The sequence below is a fragment of the Quercus suber genome, unplaced genomic scaffold, assembly GCF_002906115.3.
Source record: "Quercus suber isolate HL8 unplaced genomic scaffold, Cork oak 2.0 scaffold_32, whole genome shotgun sequence".
NCBI lineage: Eukaryota > Viridiplantae > Streptophyta > Magnoliopsida > Fagales > Fagaceae > Quercus > Quercus suber.
The window spans coordinates 1478881-1506719 of NW_027069497.1; the positions used below are offsets into that span (position 1 = coordinate 1478881).

Below are 27839 nucleotides of genomic sequence, written 5' to 3' on the forward strand. Positions count from 1 at the left end.
CACAAAAGTCTTGGAATTTCTGGCTATCAAACCGTCGTATCTCGCATGCCAAGTATGACCCATTCCATTCCAAAGCTAACGCACACAAATATTGCTAAAGTCCAAAGAGAAATTCGTGTTTCTGTTCATTTTCTATCAAAAATGCCGAAGACCACAGCTTGAGAGTAAAGTTAAACACAGTCTGACAATCGAAATATGCAAAGCGAAATCTCATCATATATCCATGCAACTTTCTATAACAAGTACATTTGGATTTACAAACCTCATAGAAAAACAAAAGCACCAAAAATGAAGAATAACCAAGTACATTGAACTTAGTATTTACCTATGTATAATCTGATTTCATGTGTATTTCAGAACAATTCACTTTTGATAAAAGTGCGGCACATTAAATCATTTAAAAATAAAGAATGTAAATTACATTTTGATTCCTTTATGTTTAAGGTTACTGTCAATTTGATCTTTTATGCTTTATTATTATTATTATTTTAAAAAAAATTGATTAGTAAAGTTTCTATTTACTGTCAATATCCAATTAATTGATGTTATTTTTGTTAATAAATTGGAAAAAAACCATTAGGGGATTTTGTCATTATAGGGAGAAAAGAAAATTTTCAAGTACTGTCCATGACCCATGTAATTGTAGAACAAACAAATTAACCTTAAGTAGGGTCTACAAAATGTATTTTAAGTGGTGTGTTCAGAATCTATTTTATCTTGGATCTAAAACGTGCTACTTCAATAATTTTGAACCCTAATTGTGAGTTTGGATAGTGGCAGAGTGAATTATTTTGCGTGTCTGCGTTTTTTTAGTTGGTCTCGTGTACTGTTTACAAGACCCGTAAGTACGGAAAAACGCAAATCTAACTTTAAAATTGGGTCTCACGGCACTATTCACACATTTGAAAATTATTTCTTTACAGTGTTTTTAGTTTTCAATTTTCAGCAACAAACGGTATCCAACCAGACCCTAAAAGGACTTGATAACATTGAAGGAAATTGAAGAGGTATCACTAAGTGATCCTCTTATCAAACTATCAAAAACCAATTTTTTCCAACTGCTACCAGCTACAGCAAGCTAAAGCACATTTTTTTTCAGTATTGTTTCATAATCACATTAGATTCAGTGTTAACACACTTTATTTTAACTCTTTCTATTAGGTTTCACTGCATGCCTCCAGTAACGAGAGCAAAGCCCTCTGTAACCAACAATAACAATCCTTGAGTAAGGCATAATAAGACTGCCATATAATAAGCCATGAGTATGTCGTGTATTAGAGGCTTCTCATGACATCGAACACATAATGTGGGGCGAAGTTATATGATGAAACTGGAAGGTCAGGCATCGCCTAATACAGACTCTCAGCAGTTATCCTAACAAATTAAAGAGACATCCGTGACAACTTATAAGGTAAGAGTGGTGATAGTTACACAATATGTGTATACGAAAAACAGCATGAAATTGTGATTTAAAAACTCAATTTCAGTTATAGTTGTGAAATCGTGTGCAACAATAATAACTAAAATTTTCAAAACACAATTTCAATTGAAGTGTGTATAATAGTGTGTGCAACAATAATTAGCGATAATTCCCAACCGTAGCTTAATGAATTCCAACGTTAGCACATTTGCAACAATATATGAAAAATTTGTCTGGTTTTTCTTGCTATATGCTACATACAGAATGCACAAATAGCAGTGAAACCTAATAGAAATTATTTATCTCTCCAAATACAGAATGCACAAATAGCAGTAAAGTTTCTATTTACTGTCAATATCCAATTAATTGATGTTATTTTTGTTAATAAATTGGAAAAAAACCATTAGGGGATTTTGTCATTATAGGGAGAAAAGAAAATTTTCAAGTACTGTCCATGACCCATGTAATTGTAGAACAAACAAACTAACCTTAAGTAGGGTCTACAAAATGTATTTTAAGTGGTGTGTTCAGAATCTATTTTATCTTGGATCTAAAACGTGCTACTTCAATAATTTTGAACCCTAATTGTGAGTTTGGATAGTGGCAGAGTGAATTATTTTGCGTGTCTGCGTTTTTTTAGTTGGTCTCGTGTACTGTTTACAAGACCCTTAAGTACGGAAAAACGCAAATCTAACTTTAAAATTGGGTCTCACGGCACTATTCACACATTTGAAAATTATTTCTCTACAGTGTTTTTAGTTTTCAATTTTCAGCAATAAACGGTATCCAAACAGATCCTAAAAGGACTTGATAACATTGAAGGAAATTGAAGAGGTATCACTAAGTGATCCTCTTATCAAACTATCAAAAACCAATTTTTTCCAACTGCTACCAGCTACAGCAAGCTAAAGCACATTTTTTTTCAGTATTGTTTCATAATCACATTAGATTCAGTGTTAACACACTTTATTTTAACTCTTTCTATTAGGTTTCACTGCATGCCTCCAGTAACGAGAGCAAAGCCCTCTGTAACCAACAATAACAATCCTTGAGTAAGGCATAATAAGACTGCCATAAAATAAGCCATGAGTATGTCATCGTAATTTATTATAGCACTGACATTAATGAGAACCTTTCTAACAGGTTCCAACCCTTTGCCCACGTACCATTATTCACCTTTAACCATTTTGCAATCGCTAGTTGCATGATGCATCAGATTTATTGTGTCCAAGTTCAACACAAAAACATTTTTGACACACTCCGCTGGGCCAAAGATTATCTTTGTAACCAATGCAAACAGTTGAGAATCACAAAAATGAGTGCACCAATATCTAGTGAACATTTTAGACTATATAAACTATAAAGTGTATATTAAAAACAATACGGAAGAATGGAAGAAAGTGTCTATGAATATCAGGAAAAAAAAAAAAAAAAAAACAGAAGAGAAAGAAAAAATGTGAAGAAACCAAATAATTAACATTCTGTTTTTGGTCATCAAGCACATTTAGTCGTGCAAGTTCAACCTAATCAAAGCCATGGCTATCATTCATTTTCAAATTCACAATTCCAACTTAACAGTCAATACTTTTATGGATTTGGTTAATGGGTTCACTGTGTATTTGATAATAGACAATTTTAGAAAAATTTTAATATCAATTTTATGGAAAATATAAAAAGTTGTAAAAAAAAAAATTAATTACTTTTTTCTTTTCCTATAAAAAGTTTTTAAAATATTATTTAAATTAATACCCTTACTACATTTTCATAACTTATCCCTACTTTTATTATAACAAGGTGATAAATAAATTTCTTTAATATTTTTCTATTGTGTGTAATTAAAAATGGATATATTTTTTTATAAAGTTTATGTAGTAAAATGTATAGTAAACTACCTCACTCAATTTTTTTTTTCTTTTTCTGATAAGTACCCTCACTCAATTTGAATTTACTTGTTGTTCATGAATCACAGTCCCATGTACTTGGTTCAAGTTCCTTCTAAATATCTTGGCCTAAGTTTTAAATTGAGGGGTAGAAGGGTTGCTGACTTCAATTTTCAAGTGGAAAAACTCTAGAGGGTGGAAGGCAAGACTGCTTTCACAAGCTGGTCGAGCCACCGCTCTCACAAGCTGATCGAGCCACCCTCATAAACTCTCTGCTTCATTCCTTACCCTTATACACCTTTTCTTGCTTTCGGGTTCCTTATCTGCAATCAGATGGATGCTATAACAAGGAACTTCTGGTGGGGTCATGACCAAGGGGTTAGAAAAATGCATTTTATTAATTGGAATAGGATTTGCCAACCTAGGAGCACAGGTGGTCTTGGTTTTAAGAAATTCAGTTTGATGAATCAAGCAATATTGGCAAAGCAATTTTGGAGGATCCAACATAACCCCCCATTCCCTTGTTGCTAAAACTTTTAAGGCTAAGTATTTTCCGAGGTCCTCAATTCTTGACTGTACTCCCAAGCCTCATCAGTCATGGCGTTGGAGAAATATCATTAAGCATGAAAATTAGAAACTTAGAGAGGGTAGATGGTGGGGGGGTAATGGATCTAACATTCCTTTAAATCACCCTGCTTGGTACCCAACACAGAATTTACACAACCCAAACCTCACTTCAGGCACTGTGGCAGACTTGATTGTTCAAACCTCTTGCACTTGGAAATCAGGTCACAGTCAAGGCCCTATAACCATTTCCTTTGTGCAAGGATATTCTAGGAATTCCCTTATCAAAAACAGGGGTGATAGCTGACCAACTTATGTGGAAATACTCAAATTCAGGGGATTACAATGTCAAAAAAGCTTACCAGGTTCTGCTGCAAGATACCAACCATCAATCCCCTGCAAGATACCAATCATCAATTCACACCCCCCCCCCCCCCCCCCCCCCCCCCCCCCCATTTTTTTTTTTTTTTTTTTTTTTTTTCGACAATTAAATTTAACTATATACGCTATTGGCTTGCAAAATTCAGGTTTACCACCCAAACATTGGCCGAGATGGCAGGGTATGTGTTAAGAAATCATGGTGCTCATCACTTACCATCTTCCAACTTCTCCTAGTTATCTATGCTCGCTTCTCCAACCCTGAACCTGATGACCCAATTGATTGTGAGATCGCTCAAATCTATAAGACTCAGAGAATTCAATATGATGAAAATGCAAGAGACTGGACCAAGAAATATGCTACCGCAAGCCAGAAAAGCGCAATAGATTGGTCACAATTTCTCAAGACCAATAAAATTTTGGAACCAACAAAATTGGTGGACTAACAATCTTGGATGTCTTTATTGGAAACACTAGGAGGTGTTAGTTAAGAAACAAGACCCTTGGCAAATTGCAAATGAACTCAATTAAGTGATTGTGGTGCATTTTAATTGGTTTTGCAATTATTACCTAATATGTTTGGTGTTTTAAACTATAGGATGGTTTGAAATTAAATGATTAAATATTTATTAGACAGAAAAGGATCAAGAGGAGTGCCTATGCTTATGAGGCCCTAAACAGTCAAGGAACCATTGTCTGTAGTGGATGTCATAGCAGTGCAGCTGACTCAGCCTATGGTGCTTTGCTGGAGGCCATGGTGGATGCTGCAATGCAAGCTAGGAGGTGTGGGTTTAGCCAACTTTTGTTCATGAGCAGCAGCAAGAGGCTAGTCTATCAGTTCAGCAGGACTAGTATTCCAAACTGGATGGAGAAGACTACTTTTGCAGATCTGTCTACTTTAAAACAGCTTGGTATAGGCTTTAAGTACCTTTTTGTGCCTTCTGTTGTTCTTAATAGTGTCTATTCTATAGCTGTTTTGGCTACTAAATCTCCTATGCATTATAACTGGGCTACGTCACCAAGTGTATAACTCTCTTTCTGCTTTATTATCAAGAAGAAAAATTGTATACTTTAAATTTTGATATGGGACTCAGAAGAGACAGCATTGCATCTTCATACCCGAAAATCATTTGTAGTCATAAATCTTATATGGATGTATGTACTATAATTTACTGCTAAGATAGATCTTATGACGGAAGAATGTATCTTGCGCCTCTAATATATACTCTCACAACATATAGAATTCACACAATTGTGAGGTTTATATACTGTTTGTCTATGATGATTCACTCCAATTTTAGGTGCAAATGGACGATAATTTTTATTGGGTTAGTACGTAGTATCAAAATAAACTACATCTCCATAAAAATCATAATTTAAAAATTATTTTAGGATCTGTCTAAAATATACTAGTTATTTGAACATCAACATGCAACTGTATTTCATAAAAAATGACGCATTTTCAAATCTTCTCATCTCAAAATAATAGAAAAGGGTGTATGTTTCTCCCCCTTTCATTTTTCTCATTTGTTTAGATTGTAAATAATTATTGATGCATTTGTGAGTAAAATCAAGATTTTCCCTACCTCAAGCTTGTTTACTCATGAACTGAAAAACTAATTTTGAAATTGCTCACACCCACAAGACTCAAAGAATTCGATATGAACTTATGAAGAAAAAGAAGTCTGGACCAAGAAATATGCTACCGTAAGCTACATAAGCGCAACTGATTGGTCACAATTTCTCAAGAAGCATAAAATGATAAAATAAGTACAAGCAAAAAATTAGAAGAACGAAAATTTGTGCCCAAATTGTAAGTTGCAAATTAACTCAGTTATATGGTTGCGGTGCTTTTTAATTGATTAATCTGCTTGGCAATTATTTACCTAATTAGTTTGGGGTCTTATAAAATCAGGCAGTTTCACATTAAATTTTTTTTTTTTTTATTTTCTAGAAACATTCATTTAAAGTACTTTAGCTGAGTGTGTACTTATTGCCCGTTTGGTACAATTTATTTTCAGTCTTTTTCGGAAATGGGTCATTTGAAAAGCTTTACCTAGAAAGTGGGTGTTAAAAAGTATATACTTTGAAAAAAATGCGGTTTACATTACCTTCCCAAATGGGCACGTAGTGTCTTGGAAGCTTGTCATGCTATGACTTGACCATTCTAATTTGTTTTGTTCTACTTTCTTACTGATTTATTGTGCTTAATTTATGACGTAGTATATTTTGGTTTTTGTTATATTTGTCTTGCAAGTTAATGGAACTGCTATTTGTGAACTTGTGATTTGATGAGTTTCTCTTCTCAAGGGCTTAATTTTCTTTTAGTTGGTCTACCATATTTGTCTTCCTGCATCTTAAACAATTAATTGAGCCAGAATGTACTCTTTTTAGATTAATAAATCAAAGTACATTATTGCCTGTGCTCCTATAAAATTGCACATTTTTGCATGTTACTGTTTGCTTTTGTATGTTGGAAATAAATTCGTTGAAATGATCTCAATGTTTTCAGTAAAAGTTGTTTTCTTCCTCATGTAGAACTTTCAAAAATAGGAAACATGCATTGAGGTCTTATATTTCTTACTTGTATGAATTAAATATTTGTATAATGGTTGATCTTGATGCTCTTGCTAGTTCTATAAGTTTCTGAACTTTATTTCATGCATTTTTTTATTATTTTTTTAAATCCAATTATTTAGTAGAGGATGGTTGTTGGAAGTATGTCTTGGACATTGTAGATCTTTATCATATGCATATTGCACTATAATTGCTCGGAAGTGAGATTGTTAGTGAGACATTAGTATTGCAGACCATTCCATGTTTGGCTTTGTACATATTGAGTAATCCTATGGTAGCCTTGTCAACTAGGGCGTATCACATAAGCTTGCATATGCATTTTTGATAAGTTGATAGTTGGGGGAGGGGGATTTGGACCATGGATGTCTTTATTGGAAACACCAGGAGATGCCAGTTGAGCTACAAGGCTCTTGCCAGCTTGCATGTGCATTTTTACAGTTATGGTCTTCAATATTTTATATAAGCACCATAAGACGTTCAATGAAGGCACAGGGTATCTATGTATATATATATTTTCAATACTGCCCCGAAAATACTTTAATATTCTTAGATGATGTAAATTTTAATGGATTGGCAAGGCGATCAATGTGCTCTAGAAAGGTTAAACTATTTATTATCTTTACTATGCAAAATTTTGTTTTGTGCACTTTTTGTTTATTTACATTGCATCTATGTTCAATGATAGGGCATGGAAACAGGCAATCAGTGTGAAGTTCTAAATACTAATTTTGCTTTGTTCTTTTAGGATGGAAATGAAGTATTTTTCAGGATTAAGAGGAGCACTCAACTGAAGAAGCTTATGAATGCTTATTGTGATCGGCAGTCAGTGGATATCAGCTCAATTGCATTCTTGTTTGATGGCCGTCGTCTCCGAGCAGAGCAGACTCCAGATGAGGTATCTCTCTCACTGACATTGTGTGCATGTGTGTGAATGCCATTGTTTGAGCTTAGTTTCTTACTTTTAATATTCATTGCCGCAGCTGGAATGGAGGATGGAGATGAGATTGACGCCATGCTGCACCAAACAGGAGGTGCCACTGCGTAAATGGGTTTTGCAGGTTGTTTCTCTGGCAGGAGAGATCTATAAATATATTGGTGAATATCTAAAAGACAATGTTTGGAACTGTTTCGATGTTATCTACTAAAAGATTAGCCTTTTCTGAATGATTCTGGGATATATGCTCGATAATTTCGAAAGAGTTTGTTGTTCTGTTATTTCCATGGCATTATGTGTTGTTTTTATTTTAGATTGAATTTTAATGGCTTCATGGAGTTCAGAAGGATTCAGTTTATAGATTGAAATCCAAGAAAGGGAGATGCTAACGCATTTAGTCAACCAAGTATGCTGCATCTCTCCCTCTAAAGAGATCACCAAATCAGACGATGCTGCTAATGGTGAAAATCAGAAGTTGGTGAAACAGGCTAGAATATGGTATTTTTCATGGCGTTTCCATGTACATTTGTTTTGCTTGCATATATCTTTGACTCTGTTGTCAACCCTATTTCTTTCTTAGTCTTACTAAATAAGTGGAGGTTAAAGACATAATTTTCTTTCTTTCAACATATAAACCTGAATTGCATAGCATGAACCAGATGGGGATCCATATTCAGCCTCGTGTAAGGTTGAAATATTAATCGGTTTCTTTTAGGGGGTGGCAAAATCAACCCAAATCTATTTGTCCACTCAAACCTACTCACTTAAAATAGACTCAAATCCATCTAATTATTAGTTGGTTTAAATAGATATTAACCCAATTAAACCTAATTAACATTAATGTTTATTGGGTTTTAATTGGGTATCCAATTACCCAATTTCAAAACTACTAAAATTACCAAAATACCCTCTCAACCAAAAATAACCAAAATAACACCTAAACTTACAAAATGACTAAAATACCTCTAAAACTCAAAAATGACCAGAATATCCTCGAAATTCAAAAATGACCAAAATACCCTTAACATCTCAAAAATGATCAAAATATTCTTGAAATTCAAAAAATGACTAAAATACTTCTAAAACCCAAAAAATGACCAAAATACCTCTGAAACTTAAAAATGACTAAAATACCCTTAAAATTTAAAAAATGACCAAAATACTCCCGAAACTCAAAAAATGACCAAAATACTCTCGAAACCCAAAAAAATGACCAAAATACCTCCGAAACCCAAAAAAATGACCAAAATACCCGTGAAACTCAAAAAATGACCAAAATGCCATCGAAACCTAAAAATTACTAAAATACCTCTGAAACATAAAAATTGTCCAAAAATAACCCGAAACCTAAAAAATAACTAAAATAATCCTAAAACCTAAAACCTAAAAAATGACCAAATTACGCTTGAAACCTAAAAATGACCAAAATACTCCTGAAATCCAAAAAATGACAAAAATACCCTAGAAACCTAAAAATTACCAAAATACCTTCGAAGCCTAAAAAATAACCAAAATAACCCTAAAACCTAAAAAATGACCAAAATACCTTCGAAACCATAAAAATGAGTAAAATACTCTCGAAACCTAAAAAATTGTCAAAATAACCCCGGAGCCAAAAAATTGATCAAAATAACCTAGAAACCTAAAAATGACCAAATAACCCAAAGTCTAAAAATTGACAAAAATAACCCCGAAACCTAAAAATGATCAAAATACCCCACTAAAACTATAAAATTACCAAAACATCCCCTAAACCTAAAAAGTGACCAAAATTCCCCTTAAACCTGAAAAATGACCAAAATACTCTCAAACCTCTAAAGTGACGAAAATACCCTAAACCTTTGAAATGACCCAAATAAACCCAAAACCGCTAAAATGGCCATAAACAAAGTGAAACCTCTAAAATTACCAAAAATACCCTGAAACGTCTAAAACGACCAATTACCTCTAAACCTATAAAACGACTAAAATACCCCTCAAAATATCTAAAATGACCAACATACAACTAATCCTATAAGATGAAAAAAATACACTCGAAGCCTCTAAAATACCAAAATAGGGGTTTGGGGTATCTTAGTCATTTTTTAGGTTTATGGGTATTTTTGTCATTTTCTATGTTTAGGGAGTATTTTGGTCATTTTTTAGTTTTACGGGGATTTTGGTAATTTTTTAGGTTAGGGTGTATTTTTATCACTTATAGGTTTAAGGGGTTTTTTTTTTTGTCATTTCATAGGTTTAGGGTATTTTGGTCATTTTTTAGATTTCAAAGATATTTTGGTCATTTTAAGGTTTAGGGTTATTTTGGTCGTATTTAGGTTTCAGGAGTGTTTTGGTCATTTTTAGGTTTCAGGGGGTATTTCAGTTAATTTTTAGGTTCGAAGGTATATTCGATCATTTTTAGGTTTATGGGGCATTTTGGTCATTTTTAGTGTTTAGGGTTATTTTGGTCATTTTTAGTTTCTACGTTATTTTGGTCAATTTTTAGATTCATGGTTATTTTGGCCATTTTTGAGGTCTTAGGGTATTTTGGTCATTTTTAGTTTTCAGGGTTATTTGGTCAATTTTTAGGCTTCAAGGTTATTTTGGCAATTTTTTAGGTTTCAGATATTTAGTAATTTTTTAGGTTTTAGGGTATTTTGGACATTTTTGGTTTAGGGTATTTTGGTCATTTTTAGTTTCGGGCTATTTTAGTCATGTTTTTTTGGGTTTTAAGGTATTTTGGTCATTTTTATTGTTCAGGGTATTTTGTCATTTTTTGGGTTTTGGGGTATTTTGGTAATTTTTAGTTTCAGGGGTATTTGGTCATTTTTAGTTCTAGGGTATTTTTTTATACTTAATTTGGTCATTTTTTATGTATTTTGAAATTATTTTGGTAATTTTTAGGTTTCGGGGTATTTTGGTCATCTTTTATGTTTCAAGGGTATTTTGGTGATTTTCTTGGTTTTGGGTATTTTGATAATTTGTAGGTTTCAAGAGTATTTTGGTCATTTTTTTTTTTCTTTGGGTTCAGGGTATTCTGGTCATTTTGTAGGTTTCAAGATTAATTGGTCAGTTTTTTGGTTTCGGGGGTATTTGGTCTTTTTGGGTTAGGTGGTATTTTGGTCATTTTTTATGTTTTGGGGTATTTTGGTAATTTTAAGGTTTTGGGAGTATTTTGGTCATTTTTTGAGTTTTGGGGTATTTTGTAATATTTAGGTTTCGGTATTTGGTCATTATTTGGGTTTCGGGTGTATTTGGTCATTTATTTGGGTTCGGTGTATTTTGGTCATTTATTTGGGTCTCGGGGGTATTTTGGCCATTTTGTAGGTTTCGTGGTTATTTTGGTAATTTTGAGGTTTTGGGGTATTTGGCTATTTTTGAAGATTTTAGAAATACTTTGGTCATTTACACTTTAAGGGCATTTTTGTAATTTTGATAATTCAGTAATTTGGTGGGTTGCAGTTTACCCATAATAATTGGGTTATGTTGGGTTTAGGTTAGAAGCAATTAGTTAAATGGGTTTTAATGGGTAAATGAGTTCTGTATATCCAACCCAATTATGCCCATTCCAAACCCACCCAAACCCACCCATTTGACACCCCTAGTTTCTTTAGTAAAGAGAACAACTACTATCCTTTACAAAGCTCATCCCACCTGGAGAGTAGAGTAAATTGCTCGGAATCTTGTTTATTTTATGGACTTCTTATTTAGCTTCTGTTGCAGCACTTGTATAAGATCCAACAAGGCACTGCGTAAAATCTTACTGAGAACACAATACATTCAAAACTCTGCTAATGTTTCTTTTCTCGAACTATTATTATGTAGCAGATCTCTCAAGCAACACAATTCTAAGCCTGAAAAACTTCACAAACTGGTTACAATTTCTCAAGGACTAACAACTATAAAAAAATGAAAGTGTGCAAAATTGACGAAATTAATTAGTTACATGCTTATTTGTTCAGAAACGTGTTTCTTAAAAAATATAAAAAAATTATTGGCTTGTTTTTCATAATCGGTCATGTGGGCAATCTTATCAAGGTGGTCAATCACTCTTCAGCATCAGAGTGTGTGATAGCTACTTTTGGCTCTAAGCGGAATGGAAGAAGACCTTTCATGAAGATCTATTTCAAAATAAGGATAAATATCACAATCACTTTTGATGGTTATGCCACTAAGTCTCAGATAGAAACCACAATTTTCGAGTGATACTAAGTACTAATTTCACTTGTAAGTTGTAACTGTTTGGTAACTTGCTTATTTTCTTTTTGTGTAAAATCAATATCCATAAACTAGCTTGTAAATCTTTGCATAGTTTGCATATAGGCATTATATATATAAGAAAAAGTAACAATAGAACTATAAAAATGTAAAGAAGTAGAGCTTAAAATTTAGAGTAGACCATATAATGAATTTGGAATTGTAAATCTTATTGACATTTGATATAAGTGGGAATTAAAAGATTGAGAATTTATGATTTCAAGGAGAAATATCAGGAGTTCCGGAGAGCCCCTACCCTACGGCAGATCTGCTAGCACCATTCTTAGAGAAAGAAAGAAGAAAGGCTACAAGAGATGATACTATATGAAATATGTGGTGTCTTCTTTCTTGGAGAAATGCTCTATTCTGGAACTCTCTCTTTGGTCTCCATTGTCATGAGAGCCATTATTGGCTTTTTGAATCATTCATTTTGAAGTTGGATGTTGATAGAGAAATGCACTTTTTGTATGGCTTTTGTTAACAGGTGCATTTGGGCATCTGTTAAAGAGGAATTTAATAAGCCCCATTACATTAGAAAGCAATAAAATAAATAAATATATACTTCTTTAACTGACTAATGTGCGACTACACCAAAAAATTGATCGATTATGATAATAAAAAAACACAACCGTAACCAATCCTTTAGGCGCTAGTTAACTGGACTCTTTGTATTATGCTTGTGCTCTTTGATGCATTTGTTGGTCTTTGAACCATTTTGGATGAAAGCTTGATTTTTGTCGGTGACATTCACACCTTGCATTTTTGACTTTACTGGATTTCTTTTACTTTTTTTCTTGAGAATGAAAATGAATTCAATCAAAAAAGAAAATGAATTAACTTTGATTTTGTTGGAGATGAATGCCCACAATATTTTGTATTTTGGTTTTTGCCGAATGCTGTTTGTATTTGTTACTTGTTAGTTCTTTGCTTTACTCTTTTGCTTTTGTCAGAGAAATGGAGGACGATTCCATAAATGTGTCTTCATTTTTTTAGATGATTTGTGAAGGATTCTCAAGACCAAAGGAAATCACACACACACAGACGAAGCACTCTTCTTAAGTTTAATATGACAATTATTCATTTTATTTTTGAAAATTTTGTAACTTATGAGAACAACCTTCTAGAATATCAATTGATATAACCATATAATATGCAAAATACTCTATTTTGTTATTGTAATACATGAATTATGCTAATATTTATCAAAAGTTTCAGAAAAGTTTAAAAATTCAATTGTTACGAAACTTTATTGAAAAGATACAATTACTTTCTTGAAAAATGATAAAATTTTCTTATCTTTATGAAAATCTTTTGATAATACATATCTAGTCTCTTAGAACAAGACAAATTTCATTTTACATTTTTATTTAAATTAATGATAAATTTTGATAAGATGATTTGGATTTTTTTTTTTTTTTTTTTTACAAGATAGAATTTCTACTCTACCTAATATAAGTATATATGTATGTGAACTCTCCTAAAAACTTGAACCCCAGCCTTTGCCCTCCACACCCTTATACTTTGATTAGTTTTAAATAAGAAGGATATTTGGCACAAAATTCAAGTGGATTGAAACCTTATTTTGAAATGCTGGACTTAATATTAGAATTAATTAGTAACTTTAACTTAGATTACTTGATAAGCCCTTCATCTATGAAAGCATGATTTGAAATTAGAGGAATATTTGGAAAAATTAAAATGGATTTGAAATCAATTTAGAACGTTTGACACAAAACTAGAATAAAGTAACCGAACTTGGTTGATTAGCCCTTCATGAATCACACTATGATGTTAAGGTGCCAAAATAAAGTGACAAGTTTGAAGGGTCATTTTGATAGAAAGTATGGATTGTGATGACCTCTTCAAAATAAAGATTGAATTGATATGTGATAGGACTTAGGAGCTACTTTTCTTTAACACCTAGCATGAACTTGTTCTTTGCATTCAAAACTTATAGTACATTAGTACTAAATATGACTCTATAAAAGCATCAGCCTAAAGTTCAGATTTCATCCAAGATTTCAAATGATTTTCTAAACGCTTGAAGGTCTGATGAACTTTGACTCCATTAATTATTCTACGTTGATCCCGGCTTTATGTTAATATTATGCATCTAAAATCTATATCATCTCTCTTGCAATATGTTAATCTTACAATTGTGTGGGATTCATATGTTGTAAGAGATGATAATTAAATGCATAATAAACCTTCTCTCATGTTAAGTATATTTCTTAGCAGTAGTCACATTTATATAAGATTTAGAATTACATATGATAAACTAAATATGCCTTGACGGGTTCACATTCCTTCGTTTATTTACCCACATTACTCCAATGGTACCTGATAAGGGTATTTTTAGACCTACAAAGCTGACGACACGAAGCATAAGTAAACGGACCAAATGTCTAATTGTTTAGCTTGACAAGCCCACCCTGCAATATAGTAGATGGTCTTATTAGGCTGACGACATGACAAGACTGACGAACACATTTTCATGGTAGACGGATCCAGAGGAAGCGAACCTCAATTAGACGAACCTTAATATGGACAGACCCAACAAATGGGACGAACGGACGAACCCAATAAAAGGGAATGCACAGTACTCACGTGGCTCCCACGTGGCTGGAAGTACTCATCAAGAATCCTGATATGGAAAAGTCTTGCACCCTACGCCCAACCATAATTGAGGGTCATCTACAAGGAAGACCATCCCGAAAATTTTGGAAATTTGATAGAGAGTCTCCCCATAAGGAAAGACCTCTCCTCAAGAAATTAAGGTCAAATCTACACCACTATATAACCCCAAAGCCCTCTCTCACAAAGGTCCGCATAATTTCTCTAAAGTTTATACTCTCTAGCATTGTTGGAACTCTCTTCTAACTTAACCTTTTGAGGGTCTTTGGCCGGTACCCCACCGATGCCCTTTGATTAGTTCTTCTCTTTGTTCTTTAGGTGCATCCATTGACACGTGTGTGGACGATCAACTCACTGACGATTTTTATGCATCATCAGTACCAAATCTTGGTAAAAATATATTAATAATGATAAACTGAGACATGTTGAAGATTTGATCAAGTGGAGCAACTTTGCAGCTAGAATATGTGGTTGTCTACTGTGCTCGTCTGCTTTACGACTTGTTGTTTGTATTTCAATTATTAAACTACAAGTAGCTTAGTGCAGTACTTATATTTATCTGATGTAATTAGGGACACTTGTCAACTTTTCGTAGGACATAGCATTTCTCTTCTGTTAAAGTTTAGTATTTGTTATTCAGTTTCTTGTATATAAATTATAGTTGTATTGTGGGTTCCAGTTAAAATTACAATTTCAATTAAAAAAAAAAGAGAGAATTACAATAAAAAAGAATGACAAGAAGAAGTTATCATGGGGTACAAGTACTAAGTACTGCTTTTAATTTCTAACTATCTTTAATTATTTTTGTGATAAATAAAATCAAATAAATATTGTAAGGACCAGATTTGGGTTCCTTTCCACTGTGTGGAGGACTTTAGGCCCCAAAAGCCCAAAACAATGAATTTGTAGAGAGTGGGTTGAATACTGAGCCTTAGTGGATCAAACAAACACTATATTGGATTCTAATGTCAAGAGAATGGACAGAAAAAAGGTTTATATTAGAGGCAAATTGTCCTCGGCAAGGTCTGAGGTGATCTATTCTTATATATTCTTCTTAACATTCAACTACAAGCTCTGTTCTTAGATGTTACAGTGCTTCTCTTCCTTCATTTTCAATCCCCTTATCTTATCTCCATCCTTTCCTTATATACTCTCCTTCTTCCTCATTTCCACCTGCCACGTGCATCCAAAATGGTCAGTCATGATACTTGTCCCATCTATCCTTTTCATCCATCTCCATTTGGTAGCTGTAAGGCTGAAATATACTATTCAGGTATCACCTCCACATTAATGCGGCCAGGGAGTTAGGTGCAGTGCATTTAATGCGGAGTTAGTAGTTTTCTCCTTAAATATTTTAGAGTGCTTTCCTATCGGATGTTTTTGCCATACTAACCTGCACCAATAGATCTACCTGGAATATTACCTTTAGCTGGCAAATAACCTTTTCGGACTTCAGCCTTGGTCTGTTGTGAATGTATTTGTCCTCGGCTCATCCCATTGAGTCATTGTGGACGAAGATAACCTTTCTACTTACCATCACACTTTCTTTAAACAAAGATTCTTCTTCCTCAAACAGGATTATGTCCTCGGCTTGGGCCATAGGCCGAAACCCACATACATAATGAATTTTTAGGCTCAATACCCCTACAAATATACAGCTCTATTAAATAAATTTTGATTATATCACATATATAGTTTTTTTTTTTTTTTAATTTCAATCATAATTTTGATATAAATATTGTTTTAATTTTGATTTCTTTTTTCAAATAGAGTATTTATTATGATATTGATGACTTATATTATTTTTGAAACTAAAAGTTCTAATAGAAGTTTTTCAAATAGATGAAAACATTTTATCTAACGTACAAAATTATATAAAAAGGATTATTTATTTTTTCAAATGCTTGTATAGCTTACAAAATATTACCGGACTCAAATCCATCTTAGGCCCACATTTCTTTTGTGCATGTAGAACTTGTGCAGGGCCTATGGAGGTGGAGCATTGTGAGGACCTTCTCTAGGGTACTAACTATAGGGGTATGACTTATGAGAAAAGCATAACGTTCACAAAATTGATAAGAATGTAGATAATCCATAGTTTCCATTAGAAATCAAGTTTCCACTAGAAAAACTAACTAAATCTTGGGCCACGAAACGAATTGGCCACGCCGGTGGCAATTTGATAGTTTTTGGAAATACCGCTTTAAGGCTTGAAATTACTTTTCTTTGGGTATATAATTTATTTTGGATCAAAAGTTGATTAGAATATGAAAATTAGCTTATAAAACATAGAAAAGATCATATGGCAACACTAGGCCCCCTTAGAAAAGAAAAGGGCACGGGTTTGAGCCCATTCTCATCAATTTTCCTATTTTCAATCTTTGGAATGAAGTTAGTTTTGTAATAGTTAAATGGTATTATTCACAAAGATCACAATAGTAAGAAAGTTTTAACAAACCATATACATATATGAGCAGAGTCTTCCATTTGATTTCATTGAAACATTGATATCCCTTGAGTCAAGTGAACTCAATTAGACAGTGGCTCAAAATTAAAGGTATGGAGAACATTCAAGATTGAGCTACATCCATTGCACATAACACATGCAATGCACAACAACTTGTGGCTTCCCTCTACCCATTATGTACTCCCTTTTACATTTTTATTTATATGTTTTAAATATTAACAAGTTAACATTAACTATCATCAAGATTAAGTGTTGGTATCTCTCTCAAAAAAATAAAAAATAAAAATAAAAATAAAAAATAAAAAAATAAAAAATCAAGTGTTGGTAATTCAATCAAGAGCCTTGTAGCTTAATGAGACTATCCACTTATCTATAAAGGAGAACTTGAGTTCAATTTCTCTTCTCCCACTTATTACAATTTACAAGGAGAAAAAAAAATTGTTAATTCAAGTTTATCAAAATTTACCAAATTGGGGCATTTAACATCCACTCTCTCCAAATAACTTAATAAACAAATAAAATAAAGTAAAAGTTATAAAAATTCAAAGAGACATCAAAGAAAGAGTAACATGATTACAAATGAGTTAGTATGAAAACCCCACATTGGCTCTGTGAGCATATGATAAAATTCTCAAATGACATACACACAGAAAACATATTTAATTCTTCTATTTAAAAAAAAAAAAAAATTTAATGTGAAACNTAAAAAAAAAAAATTATAAAAAATTATAAAAAAGAAGAAGAAGAAGAAGAAGATTACAAGGGCAACCCAACCCAAATAGGGCAATTCGCTATATGAAGAGAAGTTACAAATCCAATACAAGATCCTCGACACTAGGCACTACCCATTTGATGAACTTACTATTCCAACCCACAATAACTTCAAATTAAACTTTTGAACTCTTCTTACATGAATGACCCATCTATGTATATTTTCAATTTGTCTAAATTATTATATGTTTCTTATGCTTTGTGTGTGACAGTTGTATTGAATCTGAAACTCAATTCATCCAGAGAATTATTAAAGAGATATCAGTTACTAAATTGAATCGCACTCAGTTATTTGTTACTAAACACCTAGTTGGAATAGATTCTCGTGTGGATGCTATAGAATTGCTTTTAGATATGAAGTCAAATGATGTTCGCATGGTAGGGATTCATGGTCTTGGAGGAGTAGGTAAGACTACAATTGCAAAAGCTATTTATAACAAAATCACTAAGTGTTTTGAATTGAGTTGCTTTCTAGAGGATATCAGAGAAAAATCAGGAACAAATGATGACATAATCAAACTACAAGAGATGCTTCTTTCTAAGATCTCACGGGGTACATTTGTAAAGGTAGACAGTGTACCTAAAGGAATTATTATGATAAAAGAAAGGCTTTGTCGTACAAGACTTCTTTTAATTCTTGACAATGTGGATGAGTCAGAAGTGATGGTAAATTTGCTTGGAGAATGTGATTGGTTTGCTTTAGGAAGTAGAGTCATCATAACAACAAGAGACAAACAAGTGCTAAATACTCTTGGAAAAGATTATCCAATTTATGAGCTTAAGGAATTAAATCAATCTGAATCTCATGAACTCTTCAACCTGCATGCCTTCCCCAAAATTGAACCTATGCAAGATTATTCAGAAGTTGCAAAGCAAATCATACATTATGCCAATGGCCTTCCATTAGCTCTTAAAATAATAGGTTCTGATTTGTGTGGAAAAAGTATACATGAATGGAAAAGTGCATTAGAAAAGTATAAAAACATCCCTCACAAAAAAATTCAAGAAAAACTCAAAATAAGTTATGATGGACTTGAAAAGACTGAAAAGGATATTTTTCTAGATATTGCATGTTTCTTCAAGGGATTCGATAGCAGTTATGTAGTTAATATATTAGATGCTTGCAAATTATATCTAAGTTATGGAATTGGAAAACTTATTGATAAGTGTCTCATAACGGTTGGTCAATCTGGCAAATTGTGGATGCATGACTTGCTTCAACAAATGGGGGGAGAAATTGTTCAACGAGAATCAGAAGAGCTCGGAAAACGTAGCAGGATATGGTGTTTTGAGGATGCTTATGAAATACTAACTACAAATATGGTATAAGCTCTTTTGCATCTCTTTTTTTCCAAATGAGTTTTTTCCATTGATTTTTTTTTTTAAATATTGAAGAAAATTTAAGTTTATTTGTATCGTATGTTTAATTTTTTAAAAATTTATAGTTCTATTATTTAGTGTAACTAATGCTTTGTCCAACTAGGGATCAAGTAAAATTCGGGGCATCATGTGCTGCTCACCTCAACTGATAATCATTGGAGATGTTCTCTATCATTTTTTTTTTTTTTTTTTTACACTTCCTCACCATATCATTGTGTTATTTGTTTATTACTTTTAATGCTTGCTTTGTTGATTTGTGAATTGATGGTTTCATTGATTAAATCATTAAAATTGGGTTGGTATCATTGGAAATTAATTCACAAATGCTTTGCATTTTAACTTTGGGAATTAATCCATCCCCAAGACTATTTTACAATTGAATTTCATGAGTGAGTAGATTTTTTTTTTGGTGAGCTACAATAGATTCTCAATTAAAAGAGTTAAATAATCATTTTAGTGAGCATGCAACGAAGTTTCTTTGAATGTCATTATTGAATATATATTTTTTCAGCTACAATAGATTATCAATTAAAAGAATCGGTTTTTATTGAGCATACAATGAAGTTGATTAATATTAACTTGGCATTACATCTTCAAGAGATCAATGATTTATTTAGAATTGATGGCATTTTTTTTGTTGAGAGAACAATTACTTACAAGATTTTACATATCATGAAAACTGTTATTATAAAAAGAAGTTTATCATTATGGACACAATGTAGTTTTACACTCAAACTTCAAAAAATTTTAAAAAACGATTTAAGAATTGTACAAATAGATGGTAGGGACTAGGAATTCAATAGCTTATCAATTTGTTTTTAGAGTTTTTTGTTCTCGTACTTACTTATCTAAGATTTATTGTAACTACAAAATGAGGACTTTCTGCCATAAATATAGTGAAGATTAAGCTCACAACAAAATGAGAAGACCATTAAATTTAGTACAAAATTAATTATTGATTAGTTTTGAGAATAAAAAGAAGATCAAATGCTATTTTGATAGATCATATACAATTGAGTTGAAATATATTAAAAACATTTTTTTTCCTTTGTTTTTGTTTATATTTTATTAATACTGAATAAATACTAGTATATTTTTTTACATATTAATGTAGTTTTCAGCTTTATTATATTTCTTATGTGAATTTCTTTTAGGACAAAGTTTAGCTATAAACTTAATTGTAACCTAAGACTATAATGTCATTCAATATCATTTTATTGGATGTGAATTTTCACAAATTCACCATTAGATTGCATTTTCTTCATATATCTTCCATGCATGCTTGCAAAATTTCAAGATGATTAAAGATCAACAGCTTTGTCATCAGTTAATTGTTTAAATTGTAAGTTTTTGTAGTTTAAAATTATGCAAAAAAATAAGTTTATGAATCATATATTAAATAACATCTGATTAACACAAAATTTATTATGTGTGTTAAGAGCATAAATAACATGCAATCCAACAGTTAGATTGAAAATATATAGCCATATCAGGGGTGAAGCCAAAATTTTTTGTTTGGAGGGGCGATTTGTATTTCTAATTTATTAGTTTATACAAATGTCTATACACATACACAAACACATACATCTATACACACACATAAGTTAATATAGTGATATCCTTAAACTTAAATGTTTCATAGAATTAAATTCATCTTTCACCATCTTCTATAGTGAAATCCTTAAAAATTTTATTTCCAATATAAGTTACCAAATTGTCTACCATTGCGAGTAAAAAAATTTCAATTGAATTAATGAAGTTTTCAAAGACATGAATGATCCAAAACTTTAAGAGATAAAAGAACACATTTTACAATAAAAAAATGAATTTGAGTAACAATACATTCTTTATAACTACTAGACCAATTGCCAATTTTTTAAGAACATTGTTAGACTAACTCAAATATTTAAGGGGGCAAGGGCTATTTTTGGGGGGCTAATTATTAAAATATTAAATATTTCTATATACTACAATGATATTTTCAAAACTTTTGGGGGGGCCATGGCCTCCCCACCTTAACATGTGGCTCCACCTCTGAGCCATTTTAATTTTTTTAATAGAAGTGGTAGTTTTAGACTACAACCAAGTTTATAGCTAAATTTTGTACCTTGTTTTATTCATGATTGGGGCTTGCCAAAGATGAAATCCTAATTAAAGTTTGTAACTCTTTTTCGACTCTTTGTAACTCATAAAAGCACACAAGAATATTAATAGTCATAATTGGTAAAATTATCTGGTGTTAATTTTTTATTATATTTCTGCAATCAACTTTTATAACTTAACTACCTCTGTAGTAGAAGACTTTATCACTGCACACCCTTGGTGCGATAGTTATTTCACAAGTATAAGGGTGTGAGAGGCAAGGGTCGGGGTTCAAGTTTCTAGAAAGAAGATTTCACATACATATATACTTATATTAGGCTAGAGTAGAATTTCTATCTTGTATAAAAAAAGAAAAAGAAAAAGTAGTAGAAGACTCTGAAAAATACGATACTTTCATAATTAATTTATTGAAAGCATTTAATAGCATAACAAAACTATTAAACTCTGTAACTCATAGAAGAGCAGTGAATAGTTACATACCCCTCCTTGTAATGAAACCCAGACAAGCTAGTTGCTTTAGTCAAAGCTGTTCTCCACCTCTGAACCTTCTCCATATTATCATTTAAATTTTCTTCATGTAGAGTTAGCGCTACTCCAAACTTTCCCTTTTGTTTACGTATTTCTGATGGATTCACTTTGTAAAATACAGGTAGGACCAGTTGTCCATTATTCCTACACTTAAGAATCTTTACAAGTTCATCTAAGCACAAACTGGAAGATGCATAATTTTCAGAGAACACAACAATCGAAATCATTTAATTCAATGGCTTTAAAAAGTTCCATTAAAATTTCTTCTCCTCTCTGAAGGTTATTATCGATAAAGGTGTTAAAACCCTTATCACATAAAGCTTGATATAAATGACTTGTAAAATTATAGCGGGTATCTTCACATCTAAAACTTAAGAAAACATCATAGATGAATTGGGGAGTGAAAGAAGAGGAGGCTCCGTTGATCTGGAGAGCCATAGGAATCTATGAGTAAAAGGTTGAGCAAATATGGAGAGAAGAAAGATGTGATGAGATGAGAAACAAAATGACTTTAATGACAAAACGTAATATGACTTGTGACGGTATGCGTTTTCAGTTTTTCATTAAAAATTGAGAACACACCAATATTTCAAACTTTTTTATTTATTTATTTTATTTTTTTACGAAGTTTCATACTTTTTCCACAGCCCACTGTTTTGACCGTATTAAATATATATTTAACATGGGCTGCTTGTACACATTGGCGACTTGACAAGCCACCCACCCTGCACATTAGGGGTAGACATTAATGTCTGAATATTCAGCCATTTCATATTTGGCTTTGTCCCTTTCAGTATTCCCTCTTCCTCTATATAATATAGCATAAGCTTTTATTGTAATGTACAAAGGGAAATAGATAAACGACATAAACTTTATATATATATATATATATATGATGAGGCGGATAATCACTAGAAAAAAAAGCAATTCAGATATAATTTTATTCTCATATTTTATTTATTGTCATTATATTTTCTTTATTTTACATGTTATAAGCACAAAACTCTAGTCAAATTCTAAAAAAGAAGTTGTCCTCATTCTTCCTTGCAAAATTAAAGGTTATTTGTATGAGACTATAGCTCACCGTAAATTCCTCCTAAGAAATGTTAATTTTAATAGCTTATTTATTTATTATCAGGCTAACATATGCTTACAGTTTTTCTCCTTTTTCAATAAATAAAAATCTTATGGGTTTCATGTTATGCCAATTTTGTCAGTAGTGAATTAAGCAATTCTATTATGCTTATTCTTATCTTAATCATATTAAACTTATATGTGATATATGTCTATAAATTTTGGATACAAATTAATAAAATAATTAGAGTATGAAATTGGTAAGGATGAGGCATAAAACATGGTTTACACCATCCAATAAGATATTATTACATTATTTTTTTTACTTAAAACTCAATACATCCTATTATAGGAACAATCACAAATGTTATATATATATATATATATATCATACAAAAATGTAAACAATACAATTTTTTTTTAAGGTATTCAAAAGGTAAGTTAGTGAAAATATTAATTTTTTAATAAAATTATTTATAACATTTTGCGTACTATTAAAAAGTATATAAAATTTGAAAATTATTCTCAAGTTTTAAACCAACTTTCTCCATCCCTATTTTTTCTACTCTACAATCCAAAACACCAAATAACTAATCTAAAAAATTAATAAAACTTAACAATTATTAATTGGATCAATTAAGAAAACAATTTGTTGTTGATAATCTATTGAGATTATTTTCTTTGTAGAAATTATTACAAATTCATCCACCCACAAAGATTATCAAATGAACAATTATTAGCAAAATCTCAAAATTAAGTTTGTATGTATGCATTGTTATAAAAATAATAATCATAAGTTGAAAATAAAATTGCAAAAGCTAAAATATGTCATTCATCCAATTTTATTTTTCGTTTGACTAACCTTGCTTTTCTTTGAATAAGTGACATTATAAAGTACTTCTAATACAACTATTAAGAGTACTTTCTTTACAAAAACTACAAATTTGTCCACCCAAAAGGATTAAAAAATAAGAAAAACTTAGTAAAGCATCATAGTTATCTAAATGGATCACTAAAAATAAATCAAATTCTAACTTGCAAAATATGTAATTATTAACCCAAATCAAATCAAACCAACAGGATAAAGAAAAAGAACTTGTGATCGGGAATTGGAATACCAAAATACCTAAATATGCATAAAAGTCGATACAAATTTACCAAAAAGATAAACAAATGTGATGTGACAGTTAAATCAACAATAACAAAAAGAACTATTAGTGGAAAAAAAATTGGTTGAAATAATTTAAAAAAAAATCCACCAAAAGAGAGACAAAATGTGTGTGTGTGTGTGTGTGTGAGAGAGAGAGAGAGAGAGAGAGAGAGAGAGAGAGAGACCTTTTTTGTCGTGGAAAATATAGAAGGAATAGTGGAGAGGAGTGGAAATGAAGTAAGAAGAAATTTATATAAAAATTAAGATGGAAGAGCAATAGTGGAAATAGATGAAAGGTTGAACAAAGTGAAACTGTAGAATTTAAGAAGATATAAATGAGAAAATTTAAAAATATATAGAAAGAATTAAATGAAAAATTTTAAAAGACAATGATTGGAGGAGATGAAATATTGAATGAAGAAAACAATGGTTGAAGAAAATGAAAATTAAGTTGAACTAAGTAAAAATTTCAAAAAACAAAAAATAAGAAAGGATGCTAAAGATGTGGTGTAAAGAGAGTTTTGTAAAATTTATTGCAAAGCTTTCATTATTTATATAGGGTCCGTTTGGATTGAACTTATTGTTGTTGAAACTGAAAACTGAAAACTGAAAACACTATAGCAAAATAATTTTAAAATGTGTGAATAGTACCATGTGACCTATTTTTAATATTTTTAAATGCATAAACAGTGATGCTACAGTACATAAACAGTGCTGCTACAGTGAAAATTGTCTCCTGCACAGTACATCCATGTGATTATACTGTTCATGCGCTGAAAAAAAAAAAAAAGGACAGAAACACAGACGTGGGTTTGGAAAATGTGGTATCCAAACCCATACATAGTATAGATATGTATGGACAATTTTTTTTTTGGTTTTTGATTCTTCATTGATTTTATTGTTTAGTTATAAACCTCTAAATTAAATTAGATGAATATGCAAAGGCAAAATTATATGTAAAGTTTAAACCGCCCAAGATAAATGTGTAAAGTCAATAATCTATATATGTGTTTTTTGTAAAAGAAATTAGGAATAAAAAACAAATAAGAAAAATAATAATTATGTGGCCAATAACATGACAAATGAGGTGGTGCAACAGGAGTTTAATATTAGTATATACTACGCTCGAAACTTTTAGATATATATATATATATATATATATTGGATTTGACTCATATGCACTATAGTTTTATAAAGCAGATTGCAAGTACCATACAAAAGGTAGTAGTAAGAGCATCCACAATAGTGAAGCTAAAAATATAGTTATTTGGCACTTACAAAAGTCACTTTATTTATTTTACCTCTTCACACCCAACATCAATGGATATATATTTTTAGCTATTTGATTAAAATAATACAAATAACTCATTAGAATAATAATAAAAACATCCACAAAAAAAAAAAAACCACCAACCCAAATCCTCAATCTTTTTCCTCAACTCAGACCAAACAAAATCACCAATCACAAACAAAAATAAAAAGTCACCAATCACAAACAAAATAAAAAATCACCAACATAGCACAAACACGGTGTGGGTTGGCAAGCTGGATCAGCAAAAACCCAGCACAGATGAAGATGAAGATGAAGATCGGCGGAAACCCAGAAATCAAGCTCCAACAGAGTTGAGGGATGAGGGAGATGAGGAAGGCACTAGACGACTAGAGAGAAAAAAAAATGAGGAGGAAAAAAGAAGAAAAAAGAGAAGCCGGAGAGAGAGAGAGAGAGAGAGAAAGAAAGAAAAGAGAAAATATTTGTTTGATGAGAGAAGAGAGAGAAGTTAATAAAATATATATATATACATTTTTTTTTTTTAACTTCTTGTTACAGTGCACAACCATAAATAGCTATGCATTGTACTAAGAAGTTAAAATTTTTTTATCTATGACACCACTACTGCAGCATGCATTTTTGTATTTTGGTGAAGCTAAAATAGCTATATAGCTATTTAGCTTCACTGCTGCTAAGACTCTAATATGCAACTCTAATCTAGGAAACACGAATTTCTGAAGAATTTTACAATTGCCTAGGTGCAAGTATTTGTAGATAAAAAAGTGAAGAAGTAGTGGGCCTAAATAAGAACCACTAAAAGTCTGTTAAATCAACTATGAAAAATGTTATGAAAAATTTTGTGTTGTAGCATTGCTCGTTACAAAATTGTTTTGATTCAAATTGATAAAATCTGCTAATGTGGCTATTTTGCAAACATGTCAACTATCCATTGATTTGTAACAACAAATAATAAAGCTGACATGGTAAGCCAATCCTATGAGATATTGTCGCGGATCCTAATTAAACCTAGGCCAAAAAAAGTTAAGATGGTACAAAAGTAAAAGGCTAAAACAATAATAATAAAAATGGAAGGTTATTTTTATTTCTTCAACGAAGTGGGAATTGCATGGTGCAATCCAAATCCCATATTATTAATAAATGAGAAAAACAACTTTTTTGCTATAAATTTTACAATTTTAATGTGTAGACATTGAGTGAGTGGTGGCAAAATAGTTAAGTTCATATAAAAATGATAGGCAATCACTCACCATCTAGCACATCATATTTCCCTTAAAAAAAAAAAAAAAAAAAATCTAGCACATCAAAATGGCAGTAAAACTTGTAATACAGTGTATGCAAAATTAATGTGATACAAGCCGAAAAATCCCTCACCCTTTCCTTTTGAGTGAGAAGGAACACACGTAATGATTACCAATCACCGTCTTGGATGGAAAGGCAATTGAAAACCATATAAATCTGAACTTCAGGATCCATTTCATTAGCATATTGTCCAGACCCAAAATATATATAGTTCTTAAGTTTTCTGAATTTTATGTTGTCTGAGTATTTGCTCTGAATTTCAAATTATGGTTTCTTACAATCTCATAGGCAACGTATAATCACCCTCAAATTACTCATGTTATGGCAATATTGACCCAAAATTCCAAAGTAACATTTTGCATGACTACTTTCTGCAGCATGCCAACTAGGACACATCCCCTTGACTACTCTCTCTCACAGGTAGAATAGCATAGAAAGAAAGCTAAACGTTCAAAGGGAAAACAATATAGTTTAAAATACAATTGCTAAAAAAAAAAAAAACCGCTTAACCCAACTTCACCTTATGCATGTTGGACATGTTCTTTATGGGCTGCAAGTTATCTTCTTTTCTTTCTTCTTGAAGCTGATTTGAGACCTGAACCCCATAATTACGTTCATGGGGGTCATTAAATAATCTACACGAAGAGTATCCAGGTAGATCTATGATATAGAACAGATAACACATGCCTTCTTGGAACAGCAAGGGTACTGGAAGTCACAACGCAAGATTAAGGGGGGATGCCAGTAAAAGCCATTGGGGCAATAGTGTTGAAATTGTATGAAATTTGGCAAGTTGAAGGAAAATGGTATTTTGATCTAGAATCAAGACCTCGAGCATTGCCTAAATTTAGGCAAATTCTTTTGTTAAGGCCCTGGAAACAATGTTTTTACTATTTATAGTAATATTTGTTTTTCTTTAATAACTTTTAGTTTAAAAGTCAGAACAAGGATCCGTCTGTTTTGAGATGACCCTTAAGGTTAGTAGTTTATGATTTTGCATTTAACTCAATTTTACTATTTTTGGTAAAATTCTGTATTTTTCCCTTAATCTCACAATTAGTGCAAATTAGGGTTTCAGACATTTCCTAATCATCTTAGGGTTTTACTTTCTCAGTATTATATGTTTTGTAGTTGTCAAAGGCAGATCAAATTA

General features: G+C 31.7%; 1 protein-coding gene across 1 annotated transcript; it reads left to right on the forward strand.

The window, feature by feature from the left end:
• Positions 1-4416: 4416 nt before the first annotated feature.
• On the forward strand, positions 4417-19190 carry LOC112007167 (disease resistance protein RUN1-like). The gene is made up of 6 exons (XM_065770541.1): positions 4417-4424; positions 4876-5266; positions 7565-7714; positions 7800-7877; positions 8115-8251; positions 18074-19190. The coding sequence occupies exons 1-6, from the start codon at positions 4417-4419 to the stop codon at positions 19188-19190; spliced, it is 1881 nt and encodes a 626-aa protein (XP_065626613.1).
• The last annotated feature ends 8649 nt before the right edge of the window (positions 19191-27839 follow it).